At 39.2% G+C, this 25,005-nt stretch overlaps 1 protein-coding gene across 3 annotated transcripts in view; it reads left to right on the top strand.

Annotated features, from left to right (window-relative positions):
- The window catches only part of ATP8A1 (ATPase phospholipid transporting 8A1), a 76,989-nt gene that overhangs the window by 5,268 nt on the left and 46,716 nt on the right, over positions 1-25,005 (top strand). For 2 of the 3 annotated variants that reach the window (XM_039325223.1, XM_039325221.1), the window contains exons 2-9: positions 6,147-6,261; positions 8,337-8,436; positions 10,156-10,254; positions 12,966-13,011; positions 13,374-13,414; positions 15,372-15,445; positions 19,127-19,196; positions 20,506-20,633. In XM_039325223.1, coding sequence (XP_039181157.1) covers positions 6,147-6,261; positions 8,337-8,436; positions 10,156-10,254; positions 12,966-13,011; positions 13,374-13,414; positions 15,372-15,445; positions 19,127-19,196; positions 20,506-20,633 — 673 coding nt within the window. Of the gene's footprint in view, positions 1-6,146; positions 6,262-8,336; positions 8,437-10,155; positions 10,255-12,965; positions 13,012-13,373; positions 13,415-15,371; positions 15,446-16,948; positions 17,023-19,126; positions 19,197-20,505; positions 20,634-25,005 lie in introns of all 3 variants that reach the window. The other variant, XM_039325222.1, reaches the window with a different exon arrangement.

The following is a 25,005-nucleotide window of genomic DNA, read 5'->3' as shown; positions in this document are numbered from 1 at the left end:
AAGAAAGTGTTAGAAACACAAGTGGATATAATTTTGAAGCATCTTTTTACATCTTCATGCAGGGATGAACAATCGTTTGGAAGGAAGACCCCAGATAAGCAAAGCTTATAAGCAAAGGAACAGGGACCTCTTCCCTACATCCCCACGCATTTTCTCCACAGAAAATGAATTCCCCCCACCTTTTCCATTTTGCATTTGCATGCAATCAGTGTGGATAGGTTTAATGGCATCTGCAGTTTCCCTAATAAAAAGCAGCCATGCTTGCTGAAGGAAGTTTGAAGCTGGGAATGAGGTTAAAACCTCTTCATTGTTCTTGACAAGATTGCTGGTGGGAGGGACAGCCTCCCTCCTCTTCAGCACTCTTCAGCTCCCCCTGAGGATTGCAGGTGGGGGGGGCTGGAGATGTTTACCCTTGATCTCCATTAAAAAGCTGTTTTTAGCAGCTTTTTGTCCTTCAGCCCCTTCCGCTTCAGAAGAGACTTGAATTGTTTGCCAAATTTACACTTTAGGGAAAGAAAAGGTAGTTTTCATTAAGCAGGACAACAAAATACAATTTTCAATCCACCGACTGTTGAATTAAATTACTTTTCAGTTTGAGTCCCTATCACAGTGATGGCGAACCTTTTAGAGACCCAGTGCCCAAACTGCAACCCAAAACCCACTTATGCATCATCGAGTGCCGGGTGGGTATGGCCCATTGGCTGGGTGTGGCCAATTGAATGGGCGTGGCCCATTGGGTGGGCGTGGCTGCAGTGGTAACGGCAGACTGGGTGGGACTAAAAAGTTCAATAAATCAATTCCAACTCTGCAAGATCTTTTTTTTTTTTCCCACAAGAAGTTGAAATTGATTGAACTTTTTTTTTTTTTTTTTGCACACAGCAGCGGAGGCCTAAAGTGAAAAGGTTTTATAAAACCCAGCTGAAGGCCTAGGACTGGGGCGACGGTGCACGTGCCCACAGAGAGGTCTCTGAGTGCCGCCTCTGGCACCCGTGCCATAGGTTCACCACCACTGGCCTATCAGAAACAGTTTTAAAATAAACATGACTAATCGTATAGTGTCTGCAAAGTGTTGTAGTTGAAAAAGTCCTTATTGATTAGCTTAATGGACTAGTATCAGCATGTACTCTACGTAGTATGATTTAATGCTGGTTGGAGGGAGGTAATATTGTTGAAATCCGCCACAAGGAGTCCTCAACTTACGACCACAATTGAGCCTAAAATTTCTGTCGCTAGGAGAGACATTTGTTAAGTAAGTTTTGCCCCATTTTTCTACCTTTCTTGCCACCGTTGTTAAGTGAATCAGTGCAGTTGTTAAGTTAGTAAACCGTTTGTTAAGTGAATCTGGCTTCCCCCGTTGACTTTGCTTGTTCCAAGGTCTCAAAGGGGGACGGTTTATGCAACCGTCATAAGTACAGGCCAGTTGCCAAGTGTCAAGTGCCAATTTGGATCACGTGACCATAGGGATGCTGCAATGGTCATAAGTATGAAAAACGGTCATAAGTCACTTCAAACTGTCACTAAGTGAACGGTTATAAGTCAAGGGCTACCAGTATTGTTTTACCGTCTTGTCAGTGCAAAGGTAAGGAACAAAACTCTGAAAGCCAACTATTGTAAATTTCAAACCTGGTTCTGGTTTATTTATGAGACATGCAAACTTATGCCTGTGCACGTATGAGAACTTAACAAGGCATTTTGATATTATTTTACATTATTACAAATATTGTTCTACTAAAGTTTAGCCCAGGAAATTATTTTCCATAACCAAACTGCATTTGTACATAACGCTGTTTCAGTATATTTAAATACATATTTTTTATGGTAGAAGAGAATCATGTTTTCATATTTCCACAGATCTTTTAAGAAGATTTCTACCAGTAGTTCTTTGATTTATCAAGTAGATAAACATATTCAGATCTACACATGAGTCTAATTTCCTAATTAGCAAAGCATTTAATCATTGATTTTTTTCCACAATGCCTTATTCTATGCTTTTTTCCTAGTAATAGAATTTGCTATATCCAAATTCTTTCAAAACCTAACAAATGCCAAGCTGTTACCATAAGACACTCTACTGTCTCAACAATTATATGTTTTAATGATGCATTTGTCTGACAAAAAGTATTTAATAATGCTCGCTGAGGAAACATTTCAATTCCCCAGTGCAATTTCCCAGTTGTTCTTGAAAATCACTTGACTGTAGGCCCACAATAGGTAAATGTATCTTGCCCTCATTCTTCAATTCATCCTGTGAATGATTCATCATGATTCTTTTATTAATATATAATCACCTTGCCTGGAACATTACACTGCACTTGAATGATTTACTGTGACATTTCTTGCATTTGTGACAAAATAGATTTATAAGGTCATTTTTTTTCCCTGCTCTAAATTTCTCAATTTCCCTCTCATGTTTTATTAAAGTACCACAGATCATCATCAAAATGTTTTTTTTTATAAATTACTGATATCAAATCCAGCCTGCCTACTTTTAATTATATTTTTGAATTCGGTTAGAATCTTAGTACTGTGCTTTTACTTTTTAAAAGAAATGTTCTGAAACTATATCCTTCCAACTAAGAAACAACGGGGGGGAAAAAGCCTGTTTTCGCAGTCAACAGGAAAAAAAAAAGCTTGTTTTATAACAGGATTCTCATCCCTGCTGAAGTTCTGCCAGTTGAATGAACCTAGTTTCTTCCAAGTCTGTGCCTCTCTTAACTTTTTCACTGAAATCAGGATGCAAAAAGCCTAGAAAAGGCTTACGTTGGGCTTTATGACGTAAGATTATATTTTATTGCACTTTTAATATCTGTTATCAATTTCCTTGAAAAGGGCTGCATTCTTTCATAGGTAGCCTTTGGCCAGTGACCAAAATTTCTGTTGCTAAGTGAGACAGTTAAGTGAGTTTTGCTCCACTTTGCGGCCTTTCTTGCCCCAGTTGTTAAGTGAGTCACTGCAGTTGCTAAGTTAGCAACCCGATCGTTAAGCGAATCTGGCTTCCTCCATTGATTTTGCTTGTCACAAGGTCGCAAAAGGGGATCGTGTGACCCTAGGAGGCTGCAACCGTCATAAGTACAAGTCAGTTGCCAAGCATCTGAGTTTTTTTGATCGTGTCACTTTTTTTCAGTGCCGTTGCAACTTCAACCGGTCACTAAACGAGTGAGTTGTAAGTGGAGGACTACTTGTACTTAGTATTGTACCGATCTGTTATTTATCTCTACAACCTCAATTTGAACTTACTGGCTTTTTAGGGGCCCTAAAAAAAGAGACTAAAGGGTGCGTGGTAATTGATAGCCCTTATAATATTTTATGTAAATTTCATTTCACCCCTCTCCCAGTTCTATGTGCAACTGAAAGTTGTTTTTATGTTTGGATCCTTTTACAAAACTATAATTTTGTAAATTCCCCACTTGTTCAGCTGCTTATCAATTATCAGTAGCACACACCCTCTCCTGCAACAAAAGCTTCAGAAGAAGCCTCATTTTCACGGCTATTATTCCACCACTCTAATTTAAATTTATTCTTTTTTTACCACTAGGTAAGTGTCTGTCCGCAATGGAGTATAATTAACATATGAAACCGTTTATTCAGGTTGCTTGGAATCTCAGTATGCCGATACCTAATCTGCTTATTATACAAAATAACATCTAATCTTTTTCTTAACATTTTTTTTTCTACTTCCTCTAACAAAATATTGAAATATGCAAATTAGCACGTAGGCCTAAACCACCTTCAAAATGTATCAGTTCCTCTTTTAATGCTTCAGATGTTTTAACCCTTCGGGTGATGCCTGGGTGAAACATTGCCAGCATATCAAATTCACATTTCTTCACTTTTCTATTGACTCCTCCATTGGACTCTGTCTCCTCGGTCTTCATTGTTGAGCCAACTACAGGTAGTCCTCAACTTACGACCACAATTGAACCCAGAATTTCTGCTGCTAAGTGAGGCGTTTGTTAATGGCATTTGGAAGCTAGCCAAAGCTGTATGAGAACAAAACAAAGCTGAAGTTTAATCCTAACAAAACAGATTTGTTTTTCCTAACGATTATCTGATTTTTTTTTCTCTGCTCCATTTACGATGAGGCAGGGCTGTGATTCAAGTGTTCTCTAGAGCAGTGGTTCTCAACCTGTGGTCGGGACCCCATTTGGGGTCGAACGACCATTTCACGGGGGTCGCCAAACAACGCAGTCCGCCATTTTTTCCCCCTTTTCCTTAGCTGTGCTACTCCCTTTTATTCTATTGGCTTTTGAAAGCCAATAGAATAGACTCTCTTGAATAGAGTCTAATTCTATTGGCATTCAAAAGCCAATAGGAATTGTCCAGGCTGTCTCTGCCCTGCTGAGCCCGCCAAAAGTCCCATTCTGCAAACAGTATTGCACCAGTTGAGTAGTCCTCGACTTACGACCGCTTGAGTAGTCCTCGACTTACGACCGGTTGGGGGTCGCGGCATTAAAAAGGTTGAGAACCACTGCTCTAGACTCAGGACTGTTATTTGGTAAAGAGGGTAGGGGGCATAACTGGGGAGGTCTTTAGCCAACTTTGTACTTCCAGCTGTCACTCTTTTCTGAAAGCAAGAAAACCTGGTGATAGTAACGCAAAAGTCTCATCGCCATCACGATAAGACTTATTGCAAAGCACTCTCTACCTGGGATTGCTTTTGAAGGCTACTTAGAAACCACAGCTGGTGTGATGCTCAACTGTCTGCACGCTGACAGGCAAGAGCAGTTACAGTAGACCCACATTCACAATCCTATTCCAGGCACTATGCTTGCTTTCAGCAGATTTCTAAAGGCATGCAAAGTGGTAGTTTTAACTTTTAAAGTGCTTAAGTGCTTTGCTTCTTGGTAATTGGAGGACCCCACTTCTCCCAGTGGAACCAGTCAATCCAGCAGACTCATTTCAGTTGAAAATGTTGAGCATCATGGATTATGATAGATTAAATGGCTCAGAGGCCGGGGTCTCGTTGGGGGTCTCCACCCTGTGGAATAGTCTTCCCAGCCTACTAGCTGAGAGCTCTTAATAGGCAGAGTTGCCTACAAAAGCTTTGGTGTGGAACAGTTGATGTGGGGGAGAGAGAAGAAGGAAGGTGTGTTTGTGTTCGAACTAAAGCAGCCAAAAATCAGCTAGAAAGGAGAAGTTTTTTTCCCCCCATGGGAAGGAAGTATTTAGGACAGTGGTTCTCAACCTTTTTAATGCTGCCCCCCCCCAACCGGTTGTAAGTCGAGGACTACTCAACCGGTCGTAAGTCGAGGACTACTCAACTGGTGCAGCCCCGTTTGCAGAATGGGACTTTTGGCGGGCTCAGCCGGGCAGAGACAGCCTGGACAATTCCTATTGGCTTTTGAAAGCCAATAGAATTAGACTCTATTCAAGAGAGTCTATTCTATTGGCTTTCAAAAGCCAATAGAATAAAAGGGAGTAGCACAGCTAAGGAAAAAGGGGGAAAAAATGGCGGACTGCGTTGTTTGGCGACCCCCGTGAAATGGTTGTTCGACCCCAAATGGGGTCCCGACCCACAGGTTGAGAACCACTGATTTAGGAGGAAGGATGTAGCATAAAAAGAACCGATGATAGGTCAACATTGAGATATTCGACAAGACTTTGGAGAACTGATGTTACCTAACATTGGTTGCTGTCCATAAATAAAATTATTTCTATTTTAATGCTTTTAGTTACCTTGGCATTTATTTTTGGTTTTTAACTGCACATTATTATTATTGTTGTCTTATACTACTGTAAACTTTTGTGAGTTGCAAGCTTCAACCATATAAAACTTTAACAACAAGTCAGTCCCTAGCCAGAATATACCGAGCTTGGAACAGGCTGCAACTGTTGTAACGTAAATAAGTAACATTTAAAGGTACATGAAATGTAATTTCTCTGTCAAATCAAAATATTTAGTTTAAATGCTTTTGGCACCTGGAAAAGCTACCTCAGCATGTCGTTAATACAGCAAGGAAAGATTTTTTAAAAATGTAGTCGTCTTAAATAGGAATTAAAAAGATTAATTTTATCGATATAAATGGTACGATCGTACGTATTATTGTTTTTTGCATTGCTCACTAACGTTTAAAAATGCTTTTTTTGCTTTCATCTAAATAATCACAGAATTTAAGTGTACATATCAGGTTTCTACTATTTCGTAGGCTATGAGAAGACAGATGATGTTTCAGAGAAGACCTCATTGGCTGATCAAGAGGAACTGAGAACTATATTCATCAATCAACCACAGTTGTCTAAGTTCTGTAGCAACCATGTCAGGTACCTGTATCCAATGTTTTGTGTAATTAATTTCCATATTCTGACTGAAAGCCAGTGCGTCCTAAGCTCTGACCGGTTGTGTTTGTGCAGTATCACTACGTGCACGCTGAAAGGGCGGGGCTTGTACTTCCTTTAGTCGTGTGTGCCCCTAAACTTCACCCGTGGATATCTCTGATTTGTTACAAGTTATTGTGGGGTCCTTGATGCGCTCTTGAGCTTGGCTGTTGTCTTGCAGACATGTAACAACCTCAGGCTAGGAGGGAGGGGGGGATTGCAGGGAGTGGGAGAAGGAAGACTGTGGGGTCCTTGATGGTCTCTGAGTTGATGGTTTTCTTGCGGACATTTCATTATCAAACAAATTAGTTGCTATAATACAGCGGTTCTCAACCTGTGGGTCGGGACCCCATTTGGGGTCGAATGACCATTTCACGGGGGTCGCCAAACAATGCAGTCCGCCATTTTTTCCCCCTTTTCCTTACCTGTGCTACTCCCTTTTATTCTATTGGCTTTTGAAAGACTCTCTTGAATAGAGTCTAATTCTATTGGCTTTCAAAAGCCAATAGGAATTGTCCAGGTTGTCTCCGCCCTACTGAGCCCGCCAAAAGCCCCAGTCTGCAAACGGTGCTGCAAGTTGTCTGCAGCGAAGGCGAGCTGTCTGGAAGCTTCCACCCCTCCCTGCTGAGCAACTACTAAAAATGTAATTAAAAGAGGGCCGGGGTGGGAGGCCGGCGGGCGCAGGGAGGATTGCTGGCATGCGTGGGGCCCGGGGGGTGCCTTACTTCCCTTGGGCTGGGCCAGCTGGCGGCCCAGCCGGTGGTCACCCTGCGCTGTCGCTGCCCCTTGCCAGCTACGCCTCGGCCGGCGCAGGGGGCGGCACCACGCATGCACGGCGCTCCCGGGCAGGGAAAGTCCTTGATGTAAAACCGGTTGGGTAGTCCTCGACTTACGACTGGTTGGGTAGTCCTCGACTTACGACCGGTTGGGGGTCGCGGCATTAAAAAGGTTGAGAACCACTGCTATAATAGGTGCCTGCACCAGACCCTATTCTCTTCTAACATTAATGACATAATCTAGTTTGGGTAATGAGACCACCAAGGACCCCCACAGTTCAAACCTGAATTACAAATATTCTATTGATACAACTTATTGTTGATATTTACCATTTGACACTGAGATTTATTAATACACAATGGATAAAAATGGTGCAGATAGGATGTTTGGAGCCATCCCGGGAGTGGGGGGGGGCATTTGGGGAGTGTCCGCAATCCTCTTTCGAACTGAGGATTGTGAAAATTCACCTGGGATTTTTGCAACCCAGTTGTTGGTGCTCCTCTTACATTTTGAGCGGTGGCCTCAGGAGTGAAACTGCAAAGCAGTGAGACACACACAAAAATGGTTATTGCTATTGTTATAAATAAACAAACAAAACATCAGGCACACTGTTTGGGGAATGAACCGTCTGGAAGAGCACAAGCAAACTCAGAGGGCATCAAGGACCCCTCAGAAAAATAAATATTTTAACATTTAATGGCAATGCTAGAGTTTTGTTTCCAAATCTCTCGGACATTATGTTTATTTAGACCAGTGGTTCTCCACCTGTGGGTCGGGACCCCATTTGGGGTCGAATGACCATTTCACGGGGGTCGCCAAACAACACGGTCCACCATTTTTTCCCCCTTTTCCTTAGCTTTGCTACTCCCTTTTATTCTATTGGCTTTTGAAAGCCAATAGAATAGACTCTCTTGAATAGAGTCTAATTCTATTGGCTTTCAAAAGCCAATAGGAATTGTCCAGGCTGTCTCTGCCCTGCTGAGCCCGCCAAAAGCCCCATTCTGCAAACGGTGCTGCACCAGTTGATTAGTCCTCGACTTACGACCGGTTGAGTAGTCCTCGACTTATGACTGGTTGGGGGTCGCGGCATTAAAAAGGTTGAGAACCACTGATTTAGACCTATAAATATTGCAATAACTCTTAAAATAATTCTCTGTATACGGCACTTAGTGTGCTCTGATTGTATATATTATCTGCTTTTAATCTCTCCCTTAATTCCATGCATTTTAATTCCTCTCTCTTAGCACTGCAAAATACAACATTATCACATTCCTGCCTAGGTTCCTGTATTCTCAGTTTAGGAGAGCTGCTAATGCCTTTTTTCTTTTCATTGCATTGCTTCAGGTAAGAATGTATACAAGGGCTCAGCTCCCTTCCTCCCTCCCTTTATCCTCCAGCAACGTTTAATGGCTAGACATTATAAAATTGTTTGTAATGTCCTCAGTGCTTGCAGGCTTTCATTATGCAATCTCTTAGGTTCAGTTAAAATCTTGGAACTTCTTAGGGAATGAAACTTTAAACTAGGTTTCCCCCCCCCCCGAAATATAGCTATACAGTTTTATTGTTTTAAAATGTTTTTAATATTTTTAACAATGTATATTTTGAATTGTAAGCCGCTCAGAGAGATTGACTGAGGTGGGCAGTCATAGAAATTGAACAAACAAACAAATATATTGCCTAATTTCCTAAGAAGCATTTATCAGGTTATAGCATGATCCCGAGGGGAAAAAAAATGCTTTCAGAGCTGCATTCGTTTATAATGAGTTGATTCCTTCAAAGCATCATCTTTTTTCAGACTCACTCAAAAATCGGGGGGGGGGGAGGGAAAGTCACCCCACTTTAATGATTAACAAAGAGATGCTCTATCCAAGTGAGGCCCAAGGCACTTTTTCCAAATCATTTTTGAAGAATGTAAACAATATTTTTCTGAAACACATTACGCCTGTACTAAACTTTAAACTGAAAGTTGCTTTACCAGTTCTTCTTGTCCATATATAATGATAGGTATAATAAAGAGTATCTATGATGTGAGCATTGGTTATATAGGAAAGGCCAACTCCTACATTTTCTTATCTAAACTTTATCCCACGTGTGATAATGAGCTTAACCCTCCTGACTGAACTTTGTAATTGGGCATATATTTTGACTTTTGTGTTTCTGTAGAATATAACATAACAACTGACAAGATTAGTATATGCTCAGTTAGAAAGTTGTTGTGTGACTTCTTTGATATCATGTCAGGCTTTGTTTGTGTCTTAGTTCTACGTTGTAGTATTTCTTGTATTAAAGGCTGTAAAAATGATGACATTTAACGCATTTTCACATTTATTCTGGGATAAATAAAAATTCTGGGGTATTTTTTTTTTAAAGTCATGAAGCATTAGTGGTATCTATACTTTATATAAACTTATTGCTGGGCAAGTTTTTAAATCATTTAAGTTATGATAAAAGGAATTCGGATTACCCGAAATCCTAAACTGACAGTGAAACTTCTCTTGAGTTCACAATTTAGTCCAGATTACAGAATTACAGAATAACAGAGTTGGAAGGGATCTTGGAGGTCATCTAGTCCAGCCCCCTGCTCAAACAGGAGACCCTAGACCATTTCAGACAAGTGGCTGTCCAGTCTCTTCTTGAAAACCTCCAATGATGGAGGACTCACAACTTCTAGAGGCAAGCAATTCCACTGGTTAATTGTTCTCACTGTCAGGAAATTTCTCCTTAGTTCCAGGTTGCTTCTCTCCTTGATAAGTTTCCACCCGTTGCTTCTTGTCCTGCCTTCAAGTGCAGATGGATCAGTAATACCTAAAACTCTCAAATTACTAACACTATTCAAATGTATTTTTTGTGATTATTAGTATATGGTGTTTATTAATAAACAGTTAGTCGTAACTAGAGTAGACAATAATTACTTGAAATAACTTGTCATTATTAGTTACCTATTTGGGAAATTTTCCTCATGAGCATTTAAGTGGATTCTGCTGATGCCGTATTTTATTGACTGTATTTCCATGCAATCAGTGCAGCTAATATTGAAACGTACTTTTCTTTTTTATACCTTAGCAAATTCCAGATGTTTCTCCAACAGGACGGTATACAACACTGGTTCCTCTCTTATTTATTTTAGCTGTAGCAGCAGTCAAAGAAATAATAGAAGATATTGTAAGTAGCCAAACATTTCCTTCCTAGCTTTAAACTAATACTCATCTTCAAATCAGATACAGGTTTAAATTTAAAGGGGCTTCAACCAATCAAGTGTACTCATTTTGATTTTTTTTTCAATTTTATTTTTTTCGAGCAGCTAAACAAACAAAAAAAAATCCCTCACATTTCGTTAAGGAGCGTGCATCTTTGATTTTATACGTGAAACACATGTGATCATGGTACGCCCTTAGGCGAGGGAAATCCATGAACAGATCTGCTATAGATTTCCTCCGTCTAGCACTTCCTCTGCTTTTATTAACTGGAATATTTTCAATATTTTATGTATGTTTGTTCAGTACAGGTAGCCCTTGGTTTACAAGTGATCACTTGGGAACTGCTTGAAGTTACAGCAGAAACCCCGAAAATAAGACCCGGGTTTTGGGGGGGGGGGTTTTGCCTCCAAAAGAGGCACCAGGTCTTATCTTTTTTAGGGGGGGTGTCTTTTACACTCACCTCCGGCACCGACAGTCCCGCCCAGCCGGCCCACTTCTTCTGCGGCGTCCCCCAGTCTGCATTTTGCAGTCAGAGGCCTTTCCGGAAGGCCTGTGCAGCTGAGAGCCGAACTATGGATATAGCTCAGTTGTTGGCTCCAAAGGCCTTCCGGAAAGGCCTCTGACGGTGAAATGCAGGCCGGGGGACGCCGCAGAAGAAGTGGAGCGGCAAGGAGAGGTAGGCTACAATGGTAAGTGGGCGCGTGGGGCAGCTCTACCCCCTCATCCCTGCCCTAGCTTGATTTTTAGGCATGCGCCTGGCCTCAAAACTAGGGCTTCTTTTGGGGGTAGGACTTACATTAGGCCCATCCCCCAAAATCAGGCTAGGGATGATTTTCAGGGTAGGTCTTACTTTTGGGGAAACACGGTACTACTACTAATAATAATAAATAAAGTTGAAAGGGACCTTGGAGGTCATCCAACCCCTTGCTCAGGCAGGAAACCCTATAGCATTTCAGACAAATGGCTGTCCAGTCTCTTCTTAAAAACTTCCAGTGCTGGAGCATTCACTGCTTCTGGAGGCAGGCTGTTCCACTGATTAATTGTTCTCACTGTCAGGAAGTTTCTCCTTAGTTCCAGGTGGCTTCTCTCCTTGGTCAGTTTCCATCCATTGCTTGTCCTGCCTTCAGGGGCTTTGGAGAAAAGCTTGACTCCCTCTTCTTTGGGGCAGCTCCTGAGATACTGGAATGCTGCTATCATGTCCCCCCTCGTCTTTCTCTTCATTAAACTAGACATACCCAATTCCAGCAGCCGTTCCTTATGTGTTTTAGCCTCCAGTCCCCTAATCCTCTTTGTTGCTCTTCTCTGCACTCTTTCCAGAGTCTCAACATCTCAACTTATGACCCATTTCAAAGTTACTGCCACTGCAGCACTTCTTCGGGCATTCATCCTTAAGAGGGAGTGCAGGAATGCTGCAGCAGCCCCCCTGTTTATTTCCCCCTACTCATCCCACTCCACCAGTGGGTTTGCTTCCCACTCGGCCATCCAGGGACTTGCACAGCTCAGCCTGCTCCTCTGTCCCCTCCCGGGCCCAACTGCACCCAACTTAACTTTCTGCATTTTGCAGCTCCCGAGAGAGGCGCCCAGTTGATGTGAGGTTCAGGTTTCCTACACAGAGTAGCACAGCCTTGTGTTATTCTGCTAGTCTCATAATCCTTGGAAGCCTCCGTTTTTAAGGCTGAGGACCAGGCTGAGTCCAACAGGTCCCTGGATGGACTGGGAGAGTCTGCTTTGCTTTGCTTGTGAAAATGAAACCACTGCATTAATAAGATGCCAGACTGAATTTTTTTTTCCAAATGCATTGATTACCAGAAATATATTGAGCGTTACTGATTTTGATCGGAACAAGACATCGCCTCTTCCAGAATTGTGTCCCAGGTTTGGTACAAAACACACAATCTTGAGAGAATAATGGAAACAAGCTCTTGTTACGTTGTTCTTTATCCGCAGACCACAGTATGTGTCCATCTATAGCAGCAGTTCTCAACCTGTGGGTCGGGACCCCATTTGGGGTCGAACGACCATTTCACGGGGGTCGCCAAACGACACAGTCTGCCATTTTTTCCCCCTTTTCCTTAGCTGTGCTACTCCCTTTTATTCTATTGGCTTTTGAAAGCCAATAGAATAGACTCTCGTGAATAGAGTCTAATTCTATTGGCTTTCAAAGCCAATAGGAATTGTCCAGGCTGTCTCTGCCCTGCTGAGCCCGCCAAAAGTCCCATTCTGCAAACGGTGCTGCACCAGTTGAGTAGTCCTCGACTCACGACCGGTTGAGTAGTCCTCGACTTACGACCGGTTGGGGGCCGCGGCATTAAAAAGGTTGAGAACCACTGATCTATAGGCTAAGAGAAGAATGTTTTTTTTAAAAAAAAAAAAAACAAACATTTTGAACAATTCCCATAGCAAATCACCAGTTTAAGATACTCTCTGCAGTCTGCCTGGACAATGCAGTACTTCTTAAAAAAATTAAAAAGTTCTGCCTGAGTTTGCATACGGTATAAATCACACACACAAAAATATCAAATGTGGTATCGTACGCACGTGCAGGTACTAGTTCTTTAACTTGATTTGTTATACATGTTGTGTGATATGTGATATGTAATTTACTTCCATATGTAACTTGCCCAATATTTAAAATACTCCGTAAAAGTAGTGTAAAATCTATGTGATTTGTTTCAGAAAAGACAGAAAGCTGATAATGCTGTGAATAAAAAGGAAGTACAAGGTAGGAAGTTTCATGTATAACCACTTTTTAGCTGTTCAGTGGGTAAAAATGAAGTCATATGAAGTTTTCTGAATAATGCTATTTTTATAATTATCTTGTCACTTTATTTATTTATATGATTTATATGGTCACCCATTTCATGGCAGTGAATGTAGGTGGTGTTCAAAGTATATAAACAAGAAATTATAGTATATATATGTGTGTCTATATATATATGTATATATAGGTATGTATGTATGCATGTATGTATATCTATATCTATCTATCTATCTATCTATCTGTCTATCTATCTATCTCTAAAGCATTTTGACCATTGCTTTAATAGAACCTTTGTGGTTTTATTGTTGCTTTTTATGATGCAGTACTGAGAAATGGAGCTTGGGAGATTGTACACTGGGAAAAGGTATGTGGCTTCCTTATTGTTCAGACTGTAAAATCTAAATACGTTTTGAATCCATCCAAAGAACTGAACAGACCAAGATGCTTGTTGAACACTGTTCTGAAGTATATTTGTTGTTCAAGTTATTTCATAGCATTTATCTTTGTGCGACATTTTGTACCACCCACTATAAAAATGACAGATTATCCCAACATCTTATATTCAGTGATGTAACCTACGACAGGTAGTCCTCAACTTACAGGAGTTCATTCAGTGACTGTTCGAAGTTTACAATGGCATTGAAAAAAGTGACTTACGACCGTTTTTCACACTTACAACCATTGCCGCATCCCCAGGGTCACGTGATCAAAATTCGGACGCTTGGCAACTGACTTATACTTATGACAGTTGCAGTATCCTGGGGTCACGTGTTCCCCTTTTGCGACCTTTTGCCAAGCAAAGTTCAATGGGGGAAGCCAGATTCATCTAACAACCGTGTTACTAACATAGCTGCAGTGATCCACTTAACAACTATGACAAGAAAGGTTGTAAAATGGGACTAAGCTCACTTAACCAATGTCTCAGCAACTGAAAATTTTGTGCTCTATTGTGGCCGTAAGTCAAGGACTATCTGTATATAACATAATATCTGGATCTAAATCTTTATATATGTCACGGTGAATTAGACTGAATAAATGAAATGTTTGGGTTTACCACGTTGAATATATTGTCCTTAAATGGATTAAATTTAATTTTTGCCATATGTTTTCTAGTTTGTTGACCATATGTTTACCATATTGATTAAATTGTCATTAATTGTTTTGTTGAAAGTTCTGGTTTATTTTTTTATTCCCCACATAATCATTCAGTGTGCATTTGATCACAAAAGGATTAATTTGTACACTCTGATATGCAAAGGATTTAGGCAAAAGAATAATTTACTATTCTGTGCCAATTGTTCTCAAAGTTGCCATTTCCCTACCGTATTAATCCAACATTAGTTGTTTTCACACAGCATATAGACAGTAAATATCCTGGATTGTCACAATACATTGAATCAAATGAGCTGGTTAGGATATGTTAAGTCACCAAAATTTAATAGCAACCATACTGGTTAAGTCATAAAAATGCACGTGTATCTTATCTGTTTAAACATGTAAGTGTAACCATTGCGCTAACAGTATTATAGTAAAGAATTAAAAAATATTACCTCTTGTTTAGCATAGAACACGGCTCTGATTGTTCTTATAAGTGTCTTCATTCGTTATGGATTGCAGTGTTTACTTAGGGGGAAATAAGCACTGGAGATCTGGAGGACAAATTCATTTTACATATTTTTAGTTCATGACAACTGTAAATCTATATCTGCCCCCATAGAGGTCGATTTCATTGAACTAACTGAGGATTACTTCTAGAAACTCTTCAAATTACTCTAGTAATCAACTTCATATAGCTGCAAGAGACTTTCTCTTTCATTATTTGACTTGACAGATTTTATACTGTATAAACTTTATCTCTTGGCCAATAAAGACCCCCCCACCCAAATTGCTATAATTTTGTCATTACACAAGTGCTACAGGAGCCCATAATTCATCAGTAAAATTTATGTATTGAAATCAACTCCAGGTTTTTAATTCTTGGAGGATTACTGTCAGACTGTGCAACATGATCTAAATAAGACAAAGAGCTGACTAATTATGAAGAGGTCTTTTGTATTCATTCAAGTAACAAAAAAGATCGTTTTGTTATTAGGAAACAGTGTTTTACTTTCTGTCATAAAATGAAAATAGAAATGTGGTCATTCTGTTAAATGGGAAAAAATATACTTAGATGAGAAAGCATACAGTTTTTAAACCTCTTGCCGTCAATTCTATTTTAAGTAGTTTACTACTTTTATTGCACAGTGTATACTTAGATACAGCAAAGGATAGGATTATTCTGCTGGTTTCAGACCATTAACCAATTCCCAGTTTTCTTTCAGGCAGATGTTGGAGATATAGTTTTAATAAAAGGCAAAGAATATATACCTGCTGACATTGTGCTTCTCTCATCAAGGTAGAAATTATTCATCAGTGCTTCCAGAATAGAGTCTGTTTTCTCTCTCCAACTTTGATCCATAATTGCACCAAGGAAATAGAGAATAAACAGAAGTGTTTAGAACTGCTGAAATGTTGCACACATGAATTATTGCTCCTTCGAATAAATAAAGTGTTGGGCTTTCCCGCGCATCTGATTGTATTTTCATTCATAGTTTGGAACTCAAAAGTTTTCCCCTCTAATTTTATTTAATTTATCACACAAATATACCCACTGAAAATAGTTTGCAGCACAGTGTCGTCTTAATATCAAAGCATAACAAAATGTTATTGACAATTTCCTGAGAATATGGCGTTTAAAATGATTCTAAAAAGCCTTAAGTCCTGCTTTCAGAATTCAAAATACTAGATTTCATTCTTGTGAAATTTAATCTTGTTTATCTGTGTTTCCTTGGACAACTCAATATGTGAAACGTTTTTTTTTTTTCAAAATCTATTTGATTGGATCATGGTCTCCAAATATAAATATTTATAGAGAGTATTTTGCTAGCCTTTCCTGAAGATTTTTACAATATGCCATTTTTGTTTAAATAGGCTTTAAAGTGAAAACTGACACCTCATGCTCTTATTTTGTTATTTTCTATGAGGAACTTGGTGCAGGTATGGCTCTCGTCTACATCACACCTTCCTGGTAGATGTGCTGAATTTTAATTTCTAGAAATACCAGAGTGCCTCTTTAGGAGGGTGGAACAGCCGTGACTCCTAATATTTATTAATTCTGTTAAAGGAGTTAAAAGGAAACCCAAGAGATTTTCCTCCATTCCTTTTTCAAATTGTTTTTATCATTTTGCTAAAGTTAAATAAGACATTATTATGCTCTGTTTCTTTTCTAATACCATGAATTTGTATTACCGTAGGACAGGGGTAGGCAACCTTGGCTCTTTTATGACTCGTGGACTTCAACTCCCAGAATTCCTGAGCCAGCTTCAGTTCTGGGAGTTGAAGTCCACGAGTCATAAAAGAGCCAAGGTTGCCTACCCCTGCTGTAGGAGATGACCAGGCTGAGCCCGAGGGAAGGGTCAAACGTCATCGGTCATGAGTCCCTGTGCGCCCACAAGGGATTTAAGCTCCTCCCACCTTGAATGCCTCTCTTATCTCCCGCTTATTTCTCTTGACCCGCTAGTAGCTCAAATTATAGAGAGTTTAAGCTTGCAATAAATCTTTATACTTATCTGAACTCCCTGAATCGGCCTGATTTCCCCCCCCCCCCGCGCTTGACAATTAACCCTTCGATGTGCACCTTTAAGGGTTATTTTTGCTATCTCTGAAAACACTTTAAATAACACATTTTTCTGATCCAAATTAAATAGATTTTTGAGGGAAAAAAAGATGTCAAGTGTTTCCTAACACGCTTTATATAATAATTTCAACTTTCTGTCTTCTTTTTTTTTTTTTAATCGATTTGGTTTCTGTTTTTTTTATTTATTCTGTTATAATTATTATTATTTCAAAACTGGTAAAGGTTGCAGTGGGGGAAATAGTGAAGGTGACCAATGGGGAGCATCTCCCAGCTGATCTCATCAGTCTTTCAACAAGGTTAGAACGAATCAGTTCCAGAATAAATGTGTTTCTGGGTCCTTCTACTAAACCATAGCAGAAAAGGATTCTGCTGTAAACAGATTGCAGAATGTTTTACTATGCACAAACGTTCATTTACATGGAAGTACAAGGGAATGTTTGACTTTGTCTAAGCCAGTGGTTCTCAACCTTTTTAATGCCGCGACCCCCCCAACCGGTCGTAGGTCGAGGACTAAACCGGTCATAAGTCGAGGACTACCCAACCGGTCATAAGTCGAGGACTTTCCCTGCCCGGGAGCACCGCGCATGCGTGGTGCCGAGGCCTAGCTGGCAAGCAGCAGAGACGGAGGAGGCCCAGCCCAAGGGAGGTAAGGCACCCCCGGAAAAGGGGAAAAAAATGGTGGACAGCCTTGCTTGGCGACCCCCGTGAAATGGTCGATCGACCCCAAATGGGGTCGCGACCCATAGGTTGAGAACCACTGGTCTAAGCTAATCTGCATGAGGACAGTATTAAAGCCTCATGTCCAATTAGACATCCATGTACTTCAATATACATTCCACGGAAATTAATTGGGCATACTTAAAAATCAGGTTTAGGATTACAATTAATACAAAGGTGGTTGATCTACCTCCAGAATTAGTCTATAAAATAAATCAATGACTAAAATAAACTGTTTCATTGAAGTTATTATGTAGATACCATCTAAAGTTTTAAACTCAACTCCCTTGAGGAAAGTGAACTGTCTGGAAACATGAAGTAAAATCATACTGTAGAGAACTTCGTGTTTTCAGTAATTTTATACAACACTTTCTATATTAACAAATGATATATTTTGAGAATTATAGAGGACCCACAGCACAGACCTAAATTTTGCATGCTTTAAATTGCATGCATTTGGATTTGTTATTGGGTGAACAGCATGCTACTGCAGTAAAAGCAATATTTATATAGTTTATATACTTGGATTGTATTTTGTTTTGACATCATTTGATTATAGAGATGAATGTCAGTATATAGTAATTTCTGTAATGAAACATATTTTCCTAATTGCTGATGTTCTACTCATTTATTTTCAATATCATTCAGAAAATATTCACTCAAATGTAGGCCCAATTTGATAAATAGGGCTTATTTCAAATTACATGTACATAATTTGGTAGCTTTCCAGGGCAATCCTATGCGTACATGACTATTCAAAACTAAACTGGTTTGAATTGGGTAGAAGTGCTCCTAGATAGATGTGTAAAGGATTGTACAATAATTGTTAAATTTTATGAAATATGTCCAGATTTAAATATGTTTCATATACTGAAAGTGAAATAATCTGCATGCTAATTTGTAATCAATTACATTTTCAGAAAAACTGGCCTTTAAAAAGTAAATGTAAATTGAAGAAATTCCTGTTTAAATATGGACGTGCTTTGCAACTTTACCAAATTTTCAATACTTATTAAATATATTTATTACATCAACGCAAGATCAATATTATATGTATTTTGGGAGATATGCTGGTATTTTCATACAATGCATTTAATTACAATTATGTTGACTATGATTTTTGTCTTCTTTTTTTGTCTTCTGGAGTTTACTTCCTGTTTCCAGCAAAAAACACCCATTGGATAAAACAGATTTGCTTAATAACTGCCATATTCGCTTAATGACCACCGCAAAAGTCATAAACTCAGGCGTGGTCACATGTTGACTTGCTTTGTGATTGCAATGACTTGTAATTCTGAGCTCAATTACAGTCATATGTCAAGGACTTCCTATATGTTGCATAATCGTTTATGTTACTTTATTAAAAACTAGAAAAGTTTACTTTATGTTATTTAAACCTGTGGATTATAAGTTTAGTTTCCTGCCAAATTAGCTTGCTTTTTCTGCCTAGCACTTTGCAAGGAGATTTTAAGATCTGGAACCATTTAGTTTCTACCAGTGCATTAATGAAGACAATATGAATCATTTTCTTTACACATTTTAAGGGTCATTTTCTGAAAGTGTAAATTGCTAGTTGATATTTTTTTAATGATAATAACATAAACTAAAGAATGATGTTGTATTTCAGTGAAAATAGATTCTGGACTGCTTAATTTATAAAATGGATCTTCTCTTTTCTATAAGTGAGCCGCAAGCTATGTGCTACATTGAAACATCAAATTTAGATGGCGAAACTAATTTAAAAATACGACAGGTAAGAAGTTAAGTTTCCTCCCCCCCTTCTGTTTTATGTATGTTGAGATGGAATGTCTATATTGACCCAAGGTAATTCACCGTGCATAATTCACAGAATGAAGCAGAATCTTAAAAGGGCAAAAAAAAAAAAAAAAAGCATTGAGAAAGAGGAACATTTCATTTAAGTCCTCAAGAGATATAGGCAGTGATCCAAAGTGTATTGCATACCATTGGTGTTAGTCTGTTATTTACATAAAGAAGCATCTGCGTGTTAAGAACCCTGGCTTTACCTGTAAAATATGAATGATGTATATTCCTTCTATGCATGTGTTTTCAGAATGCTAAATATAAAAATTAATAATGCTTCAATTTTATGTTTCCAGTCTTCTCAATATTTTCATTTTTATTAGGCTTTTGATTTTATACTCAGTTTTGTGAAAAAAATTGTATATGGAAAATTGGGCACTGCTGGTGAACAGGGAAGAAAAATGAAAGGACACTATCATATATGTGTGTGTGGAGGGGGTCTTTGTTTATTCGGGTTTTCTCCTGCATAAAATTGGAAGTGTCTTGGCGACGTTTCGACAGAGTCCCATTCGTCATCTTCAGGCTGGTGTTTTTGGCTTCGTGCTTCTAGGAACAAGAAGCACGAAGCCGAAAACACCAGCCTGAAGATGATGAATGGGACTTCGTCGAAACGTCGCCAAGACACTTCCAATTTTATGCGGGAGAAAACCCAAATAAACAAAGACCTACATACAAACACCCGCAAAAACCTCAGAAAACATATATATAAAGATGAACAGAATTTTTAATGAAAATATATAATTAAAATATGAATATGTTATCTAATCAGCTGATAAATAGGGTTAGTATAAACATGGGTTGAAATGAGTGCAGCTTAGTGCAGAGATGAAACATTTGAAAACATTTTGATTTTAGTTGTCTTAAATTTGTCACCGGTGCATAAAATTAGGACAAATACCAACAATTATTAGCAACTAGCAAGTTTAATCAGTCATCCATTTTGTATTTGGCTTAGATATGAGGCACAGTTTATTGCTGCAAACAATGTGACATCCTGTTCTTAAATAAAAATGAATCAGTTTTCAATGCCTTGCTAAATTATATGGAATTTAAATAAAAGAGCTTATAAAACTGAAGTTAACTGCAGGATGAGTTTGCTTATGTATAATATGATTTACCATTACTGGTGAATGCAACTAATTACTGAATAGATGTAAATACCAATATATAAGACGTCATAAGCTTGTGTTACTTATTCTTAATTTTTCGTGATTGCGTTACTGAAAAATTTGTTCAAACAGGGCTTACCGCTGACCTCTGATATAAAGGACATTGACAGCTTGGTGACACTTTCAGGCAGAATTGAATGTGAAAGTCCAAACAGACATCTGTATGACTTTGTGGGAAATATTAGACTAGACATTCACGGGTATGTAAACTTTGGCGTATAATTTCTTTCATAATATTTCTAAACTCTATAAAAAACAGAATATTGATATTGGTGGAAAGGATATTTTCATTGCTGCATTTTAACAAAAAAATTATATGCGTTGATTGTATTAATTTCAGTTGATTTTCACTGTTTAAAGTTCTGGTGATTTCACCCCCACGCGCACAGACACAAACACCCATTTTATACAAAAATATTAATTCAGCGTGCTTATTCACCCTGCCATTTTAAAATAGGTTGACCATTTTATTTCAGCATCGTTGTTCAAACTTTAAAGCTTGGAGATAGAAAGGGAAGGAGACAGAACAGATTTTACTCACGAAAAATAACCAACCTTTGACCTCACAAGCTTTAATAATTATGGTTTGGCTTTTACTCTTCACTTTACACAGACACACATTCACCTCTGAGATCTGTTTCTAACCTTAACAATTTAAAATGAATGCCTCTCTTTTCTGAGTCCTTAACACCACTACTCAAATTTCAACTGGTATTTTTCTCCAGATATCCTAAAGCACATCGCTTTTCATCCATTATGCCCATAGACATTTTCTATCTCATATCCATGATCCACATAACTACTTTTTGAACTGGACTAGATTCTTCACATATTTTAATAGAATCATAGAATATTGAGTGGGACTCTTTAAGTTGCCTAGTGCAACATTAGAATCAAGTTCACATGAAGTGTTAATACCACTTTACAATGCCTTGGTAAGGCCACACTTAGAATCCTGCATCCAGTTTTGGTCACCACGATATAAAAATGATGTTGAGACTCTAGAAAGACTCCAGAGAAGAGCAACAAAGATGATCAGGGGACTGGAGGCTAAAACATACAAGGAACAGTTGCTGGAATTGGGTATGGCTAGTTTAATGAAGAGAAGGACGAGGAGGGGGACACGATAGCAGTTATTCCAGTATCTCAGGGCTGCCCCAAAGAAGAGGGAGTCAAGCTATTCTCCAGAGCACCTGAAGGCAGGACAAGAAACAGCAGATGGAAACTCATCAAGGAGAGAAGCAACCTAGAACTAAGGAGAAATTTTCTGACAGTTAGAAAAATTAACCAGTGGAACAACCTACCTCCAGAAGCTGTGAATGCTCCAGCACTGGAAGTTTTTAAGAAGAGACTGGACAGCCATTTGTCTGAAATGGTATAGGGTTTCCTGCCTGAGCAGGGGTTGGAGTAGATGACCTCCCAGGTCCCTTCTAACATCATCATCATCATTATTATTATCATCATATGGTCTGTCAGCCTTTGTCTGAAAGCTTTCCTAGGAAAAGAGGTTCAGCATCACTGTTCTGACCATACTGTTCTATTGCTTAAAAAGCCCTTGCAATTGGGAAATTCTTCCTAATACTCAGCTGGATCTCCTGTCTTTTAATTTCAAATATAATTACATTAATTTGAATGTAGTCACATTAACTTGAGAAGTTTCAAACTTGCTTTTGCTGATTCCAATACTTAATTCTGACCCTCTTTTTCTGTCCCATTTGTTTACTGGTTTCTTATTAATGCTCCGCTGAAACTTTTCAACCTTTCAAGAGCACGGATTCATTGCCATTTTACTGCACTTCTCATTTTATGAGAGACACGTCGCACTATTTTTTTCTCAATCCTGTCAGTGAACAGCGTATCTCTTTCCCCAAAGGAACGGATAGGCAAAACAAAAAACAAATTTGTGAAACAATTGGCACATCTAGTTAGAATGTTTGAAATATCAGACCAAAGGCAAACATTTTGAAACTTTCACTATTTACGGAAGCTCAAAGCACAGCTGTTGCTTTCTTAATTTTCAAGCTGGAAGCATGATAGCCATTGATAAACAAAACTATCATGCAACCTGCAGAAAAATTGACAGAGTGGATTATTGCAAGTATTTCTACAGCCTATTGTAGAAGCAATACTTAAAAATATTTCTAAAGCCTAAAGGTTGCTTGCGCAAACAGCAAAGAACTGAATCCAGAAATGAAGAAGTAGGGAATATATTCAGTTTAACAATGCATGTGAATCTACAGGAAAAATCCTCCATTCGCTTGAGACCTCTTTCTATGCAGGCACAATGCACTTGGCAGTTATGCCAGAAACAAAAAAGCAGCACAATCGTGCACTTGTCAGCTCGAAAGCTCAACAATGTAACAATGCATCTGTTATTCACATGTACAATGCACATTTTTTATATTTGGCCGTTTGCTGGCAAGGCTCAATTTACAAAAGCATAATTTACTGGAAAAATCTCTCAGCGACCATAACAACAGGAATTTGTTATGATCCTGCACTGTGCCCATTTTTGTAAGCGGCGCTCCGTCCATGAAAGCACAACAGGAATTATCTATGAATGGTCATGGATGGTGCACATTTTTGTGTTGGCCCACAAAAGAAAACACGAAGCACATAGCAGATACATCATGCACAACGTTATATTACAATCCGTGAACTTAATTCTCATATAGAAGGATCTAATAGCAATAAACATAATCGGCCATGTATACAATGGTCTAGACCAGGGGTAGGCAACCTCGGCTCTTTTATGACTCATGGACTTCAACTCCCAACTCATTCAACTCATTCTGGGAGTTGAAGTCCATGAGTCATAAAAGAGCCGAGGTTGCCTACCCCTGGTCTAGACTCTGAGAAATGTAGTTAATGCCATATTCTCTATTCCAGTGGTTCTCCACCTGTGGGTCGGGACCCCATTTGGGGTCGAACGACCATTTCACGGGGGTCACCAAACATTTTTCCCCCTTTTCCTTAGCTGTGCTACTCCCTTTTATTCTATTGGCTTTTGAAAGCCAATAGAATAGACTCTCTTGAATAGAGTCTAATTCTATTGGCTTTCAAAAGCCAATAGGAATTGTCCAGGCTGTCTCTGCCCTGCTGAGCCCGCCAAAAGTCCCATTCTGCAAACGGTGCTGCACCAGTTGAGTAGTCCTCGACTTACAACCGGTTGGGGGTCGCGGCATTAAAAAGGTTGAGAACCACTGCTCTATTCCCTTTAAGTAGTTCCACTCAATACTAACAGAGGTAAAACCTTTGCCTGCTTGTAACTGGGCAATACAATATAAAAAGGATTTTTTTATATATTACTTGCAGAAGATTGAAGGACTATTTTGTGTTAGAAATGATTTCCCATTCGGTGGAAATGGCAGATAGAACCTAAACCTTAATATTAAGAAATGAGGGGTGCAACATTCAGCTGATTGGACCTGGATTCCAGGCCATCCAGAGTCAAGTCTTGGATTGCAGAAGACTTTCTTTCAATGAGCTCAGCAGCATTTTAACATCTGGATGCTTTCCGTTAACACGCAAAAGAAAACTGCTCATTGAAGGAAGAACCGGATGGAAACTAATCAAGGAGAGAAGCAACCTAGAACTAAGGAGAAACTTCCTGACAGTGAGAACAATTAACCAGTGGAACAACCTGCCTCCAGAAGTGGTGAATGCTCCAACACTGGAGGTTTTTAAGAAGAGACTGGACAGCCATTTGTCTGAAATGGTATAGGGCAGTGGTTCTCAACCTTTTTAATGCCGCAACCCCCAACCGGTCGTAAGTCGAGGACTACTCAACTGGTGCAGCACCGTTTGCAGAATGGGACTTTTGGCGGGCTCAGCAGGGCAGAGACAGCCTGGACAATTCCTATTGGCTTTTGAAAGCCAATAGAATTAGACTCTATTCAAGAGAGTCTATTCTATTGGCTTTCAAAAGCCAATAGAATAAAAGGCAGTAGCACAGCTAAGGAAAAGGGGGAAAAAATGGCGGACTGCGTTGTTTGGCGACCCCCGTGAAATGGTTGTTCGACCCCAAATGGGGTCCCGACCCACAGGTGGAGAACCACTGGTATAGGGTTTCCTGCCTGAGCAGGGGGTTGGACTAGATGACCTCCAAGGTCCCTTCCAACTTTATTATTATTGTTGTTGTTGTTATTATTATTATTAACCAAAGGGGAAACAACATCATATATCAAGACCTGTGGTACTTCCACTACAAAATGATTGATTTTATCAGCAGCACAAATATAAAAGAAGAGAGAGGTCATGTACTTTAGTAGATTAAGCACTGACAGCAGATAAAGCTGAAAAGCTAAACTGAAACTCTTTTTCCAGTGCTGATACTAATGATACAAGGGGCCCTATTTATTCATATGTACTACCTCTGTCTTTTTCACTTTTAAAAAAAAATCCCTAATGTAGAATGAAAATTGTGGTGAGTCTTAATTGTGTGACCTGTATTACATCAGGATATGACTCAATTTTGGACTCCGTTGCAATGATTGAAACTCCTTTAAGTTATATACATATTTCATAGGACTGTAAAAATATTAGTACAAAATAGCAATTTAGAATTTTTTT

Source organism: Crotalus tigris, unplaced genomic scaffold (genome assembly GCF_016545835.1).
Source record: "Crotalus tigris isolate CLP2741 ecotype Arizona unplaced genomic scaffold, ASM1654583v1 scf7180000024321.1087588, whole genome shotgun sequence".
In the NCBI taxonomy this organism is placed as follows: Eukaryota; Metazoa; Chordata; class Lepidosauria; order Squamata; family Viperidae; genus Crotalus; species Crotalus tigris.
The sequence above is the reverse complement of the archived record's forward strand: the minus strand, read 5'-3'. Positions and strand labels throughout refer to the sequence as shown.